Here is a 5,645-nt window from a genome sequence, read left to right as displayed (position 1 = left end):
ATTACCAAGTGCTTGAATAGTCAAATACTGTATCTCCTAGCAGATCTCCTCACTGCAAGGTGTTTTTATCACGCCCTCTTCCACTGTGACTAATAGCCTTGAAGAAATTATTTATGTTTAGATTGATAATTAATAGCAATTTGAAAATAAAACACATCAAATAGGTATGTCTGTCTGTCTATTTGTACCTCATACTCATATCTCACAGTTTTAGAAAGTATGTTCATTTATTTCACATACATGTATTTACATTGGAGGAAATTCACAACACTGAAAATATAACATTTACACATTCACAGATATACAGTTTTGCGCTCTCTCCTGTTAAGACCAGGCACCCAGCTTTTCTATTTTTGCAATAATGACAACATCAATTCTCAGAGGATCAAAAGACTGGTAGGTGTGGTGGATTTTAAGAAGCGTCATCCTCTGTATGTGGTGGTTATATTCTTCAAGCTTTTAGATGGCAGGTTGTTTCATTGAAGAAAAATGCCTCTTGCATGGCATTTGCATAAGCTTCTATAAATCATAAGAATATAGGTTTATCTGTTTCTGTTTTAGCATGCTATCAGTGATCCTACTTTATAGAGTTCAGTTATCCTTGTAGTAGTTATTAAAGTTGATTCGCAGCAGAAAGTCCTCCAAATGTGGTTGGTACCCTCTATTTACAAGCTTTGTTACCACTGGAAGGAAAACAAAAAATAAAGTAAGCTTCAACTAAGACTAATATTCTAAAGTCAGCCTTGACAGTATCTGTGCATGTAAAAAAAAAAAAAAGCCTACTGCAGAAATCTGGAAACAATGGAATCAAATGTCTTTTTTTGCATAAGAAAGGTCCAGTATCTTTTTCTGGAATTACTAAGTATTTCAAATAAGATGGCAGAGAAGGATTATGTGTCAGTTCTAAGTGAAGCTGTATTATTCTAATAAAGAAATGCTTGCCCAAGCTGCTTTGACAATAAGATGCTATGTTCTTATCGTAATGCCAACTGACCAGGAAGCATGTTTAGGTCCTCTGCTGACCTCTGTGAAAGAAGAAGCTCTGCTGAAGTTTTCTTGAGCAAAGTCCATTGTGAGAAAGAAAAACCAAGAGAAGTTCCTGGGACAAACCCCTCAAGCTCTATGAATGAACAAACCGACTGCTCTAAACATCCTTAGTAACAAAGGAAAAAAGGCAATAGAAACTCCCTAAGCTCATAAACATCCCATGCACTAATATAAAGGGAATTAGCAAGCAGCAGTAACATGCAAGGAAGAAGGGAAAGTGTATAGTTAGAAGTTAGGGCCAGAGCCAAAGCCATTGAAGTCCAGACTACTTTGTATTGGCTTTCAATGGATTCTGGATCAACCCATTGTGAAAGAAAGCATTTTACAATACATGGTGACTGAAGGAACAAGTGTAGATGAACAAGCACACATTTGTTTTGTAGTGCTTAATGAAGAGGGTGTAAAGAACTAGGTCACTCAGCAAATTTCCTTACAGAATGGTCTATTAATCTCTGTCCATGAAGCAACCATAGATCTCGTAGTATGGGCTTAGGTGGCTCCCAGAAGTGTTCTGACTTCCTGTTGAATTTGGAAGCAGCCATTCTAACTCATCCTGAAATATCTGTTTTTGGTCCTGTGACACCATTTTTGGACACCCTTAAAGAATAAAAAGGGCAGCTCATTTCCTGAGGAATGTCGTCTGACTAGAAAGTATTCTAGAAAAATAGATCTAACGAAAACAGTTGCACTTCCTTCGGGAATTAAGGAATTTCTAAAAAAAACAAAAAACAAAAAACAAACCCACCACCCAAACCCCATGAACCACCTTTGTACTCAGGGGAAGGATAAGTAACTTCTACTAAAAACACAAGCAAGATCTGAAAGAGAAATGAAGAGGAAAGACAGATCAACCATTTCTTCACATTATAGGCTAAGCTGACAGTGAGGAGAAATTTTATCATGTTAAAGGAAAGAACATTTGGCAAATGATCTATGCAGTTGAAAAACACTTGCCTGGAGCACTGGATATAAGCTCCGACTAGTGCTAGGACGCTCTCTGAGCTTTAGTCCAACATGGGAATTAGAATTTTCAAATCTCATAACAATGGTAATATTCAACTAATGCAGATATATCTAAAATTACTTCTAAGTGGTATCTATCTCCTATTGCGGCCAATAAAAAGTTCCAGAATTCAACTCCAAAGAAAAGAAAAGTGTAAGCACATATACAGAGCTAAATACCAAACACTTGTTTTGCAAATTAGCAAAAACTTACAGTCCGTTTTGGGATATCTGTTAGATTTCCTGTGTGGACATTTTAATTGATGGATATGCAAATCTTTGCAAACCACAATAATGCAGTTTTCATTTGGGAACTACATTTTCTAACACACACTAAGTAAACACATCTTCCTGTTTTTACATTACAGTTCCAAAACATCTTTGTAATTTTTTCAGTTGTCAGTTAACTTTTTCTTCTATCTAGAATTTATGCAATTTCTTACCTTTGAATAAGAAGTGGGAGTAATACTTGAAGGTATTGTATGACTGCTGCATCAGACCAAAGTTGGGATGAACAGCCATTTGCTTCCCTGCATCGAAGCTCCATGACTGAGAGATAAGCTGGCTGCGGAACTTCAAAATGAGGCTGAAGATGCTATGTATAATGTTCATCACAGGGGCTGCCTTCTCTGTCAACAGACCCCTAACAGAACAAAAACAACTTTAGAAATGTAGCTGACATAATTTATTGGTTGTAGGAAGAAAAATACAAAGGGGTGACAATCCTTTAGGTTTCCTCTTTGATTGCTTTAACAAAAAAAAAAAAAAAAATCCACAAGACTGCAGCCAACTGGAATGGTGATTTTAAAAAGGGTGCCTAAACCTAACTTAATTTGTTTGCACTTCCAAGAAACTGATATTTGCATTGGTGTATCTGATTTCTAGAATGACATCTGCATTTGCAAAAGAGGTGACATTTAAAAACGTTATCATGCTTCTTTAAACTTTAATCCCCTCTCATCCCATCACCTGGTATCCAAACAGCAGCTTTAGCCAAGTTTTTTCTTATTAAAACTGAAAAAGAGAGACATGAAAGGACAGATTTCTTTTCTTGTTTATAATTTCTGTTCTTTATCTTCTCTTCTCCCTCCATCTCCCCACTTTATCATTCCAGTGTGTACTCCTTAAGAAGAAACCAAATAAACCCTAGCTCCTCTCCTCTTATTCACACCACCCTTCTGCCTCATATACAGTAACCAAAGGGCTAAAAGTTTCTGATTCCTAAAAGACAGATGTCTCTTGCACTGCTCATAAATCTGGACAGAGGCATCAGGTCGTATTTGTTCCTTCAAAGTCCAATCCTGGTCACTGCACATATATTAAAGGCATACATAATGTATAGAAGCAGCATTTTACAATCCTTGAGCTAGGCTTACTTGTGCACACTACTCATGCTGAGTGAAACAGCATTCATTTACAAAGGCTATGACAAGGATGGGGGGAAAGAAAAACAGAACTATGGCAAGTGTGCCCTTAGTCTTCAGGTTAGAGCTGTCCTCAGTGGACTTGAAGCTTGCAGAGGCAGGGTGAACAGGAGCTGGAAGCAACTCTAAGGAGTCTGGGGAAATGAAGAGGATAGGTAGCTGAGGAAAAGCATCAAAGTATGGACCTCATAACGTGCCATGAAGTTTGTTTCCCTTACATAAGAACACTTTCATATGTAAAGACTACTTAGTGTGTCAGGTAGAAGTCACTTTTGCACAAATACATTAGGCTACGCTGGCAGCTCCATTAACTTAAACTATGAAGCAAAAATAAGTATGGTAGCTTGCCTGAAGATTGCTTTGTTGAGGTATTCCGCATGTGTTCTGTGAATTTCTTCCAGGTTGCCTACAGAAGACAGTTTGTTTCCAAATTCACACCATGTAACATGAAGAATCTGATTAGCAATGTAACCTTGAATAACTTTCACAAAATGCTGCATTTCATGTTTATACAGCTGGAGCTGTCGAAACTGAACAGAATTTGATGCGCGACTCACTAAAGCTGAAAATAAAAACAGAAATGTATTATCATCGACACCCACAAAGACTGTCTAAAATCAGGATTTTTAAAGGAATGAAGGTTTCTGTTAGTAGAGTCTGTTTAAAATGCCAAGGAAGTTTCTTTAAAAAATTGTGGCTTTTGAAGCTTAGCATGACTGTTTATAAGTAATCGTCTAGCACAGGGTGCTAAAAGCATTTTAAACAGGACGCTCTCTAGTTCACTCATTATACTTACCAGTGCGTTTTAAGTGAAACCAAACATCCTTGAGAGTCCACACCATGTGCTTCAGCTGAAGCAAAAAGGAGAAGATCTTGTTGTATTTATTCATGCAGCTCTCAGTAATGACAATGTTCAGAGGCCAGTCAACCTACAAGAAATAATGGTGCTGATCATACTACATTTTTGTGTTAGAAGTTATAAGAATATTTCAGATACAAGTATTTTAGGGACATAGAAATTAATATATGTATTTTAATAATGTAATGCAATGACCAGGCTAAGTAAATCCTGTAATTTCCATTACACAATTTTTTTACTCCATTCTTAAAGGTATTCTGTTATTAAGAACATATTCACTCTACCGTGGTACGTAAGAACTATGGTATAATTGCAGTACTACTACCTTTCTCCATGCTTTCTTACCTTGTACCTTAGCTCTAAGCAACTCAGAGCATCAGGCGCATTGGGCTTGAACACTTCTGGAAGGTACTTGAGGGCAAAAGAAAGATTGGAAGCAAGGTGGGTGTCACCATGAAGACTGTACTGTAATGCTTTATTTAGGATAGAATTAAGAACCAGTGGATTCAGCAATTCACCAGGTGTTTGTCCTGATCCAAGCTAGGGGTAAAAAAAAAAAATAATCCTAATTACACAATATTAATAAAGAGTCTTGGCTCCTGAACACAGGTGAATTAAAGCAGAATGGTAAAGTGGTGACTATCCTGCCTTGCTCCACCATTCTGATTGGAAGTTTCTACTTCTGCCATAAGGATGCATAAACAGCATAAGAAGCAACTTCTGAACTACTTGCTGTTCACAGCATGAAGATAATCTCATACCTGTACTGATTTATTTTGATATGTTGGACTGCAGTTTGCTGTGGTTCAGGAGCTGCTACACATCCCTACTGCAGGGAATACAGCCTTTAGGCTTTAGTGGGGCAGAAAGCCAGCGACAGGACTGGTATTATCTATCTGACTACCTCATCAACTCGGCACCCTCAGAGGTTTACAAATAAAGCTATTAATTGAGGTTCTAAATCCTCAAGTGCTTTCCCTAGTTGGGTCTAAAGCACTCTTAGGATTCAGAGAAATACACTAACTATCCTACAGCCACGTATCTCCACTGGTAACCAGCTATATTAACCCAGGCTATCCCTCCTACCTTGCTGTCTTCCCCACGAACACAGGGGTAACTAATGAAAATACTGTCTCATCAGAGGGCCCAGCACTCTCTTCAGATGCTCTCCCCTCTGCTCTATAGGATATTTGAGGTAAGAGTAGGTATTCTGCAACACAGGCCTTTTCACTGGATTTTAGCAAATGGCAACAGGCTCTTCCAGCCTTGCTGCCAGCAGATGGGAGGGGACAGAGCAATAGTGCAGCAGTTTT

At 38.1% G+C, this 5,645-nt stretch overlaps 1 protein-coding gene across 1 annotated transcript in view; it reads right to left on the bottom strand.

Moving 5' to 3' along the window:
• Positions 1-208: 208 nt before the first annotated feature.
• The window catches only part of TUBGCP6 (tubulin, gamma complex associated protein 6), a 23,379-nt gene continuing 17,942 nt past the window's right edge, over positions 209-5,645 (bottom strand). Inside the window, exons 21-25 of the mRNA XM_009587839.1 lie at positions 4,678-4,872; positions 4,270-4,402; positions 3,822-4,035; positions 2,493-2,692; positions 209-683 (exon numbers count right to left, since the gene is read on the bottom strand). Of these exons, the coding sequence (XP_009586134.1) occupies positions 592-683; positions 2,493-2,692; positions 3,822-4,035; positions 4,270-4,402; positions 4,678-4,872 (834 nt within the window). The 3' untranslated portion in view covers positions 209-591. The remainder of the gene's footprint in view (positions 684-2,492; positions 2,693-3,821; positions 4,036-4,269; positions 4,403-4,677; positions 4,873-5,645) is intronic.

The sequence above is a fragment of the Fulmarus glacialis genome, unplaced genomic scaffold, assembly GCF_000690835.1.
Source record: "Fulmarus glacialis isolate BGI_N327 unplaced genomic scaffold, ASM69083v1 scaffold9531, whole genome shotgun sequence".
In the NCBI taxonomy this organism is placed as follows: domain Eukaryota; kingdom Metazoa; phylum Chordata; class Aves; order Procellariiformes; family Procellariidae; genus Fulmarus; species Fulmarus glacialis.
The sequence above is the reverse complement of the archived record's forward strand: the minus strand, read 5'-3'. Positions and strand labels throughout refer to the sequence as shown.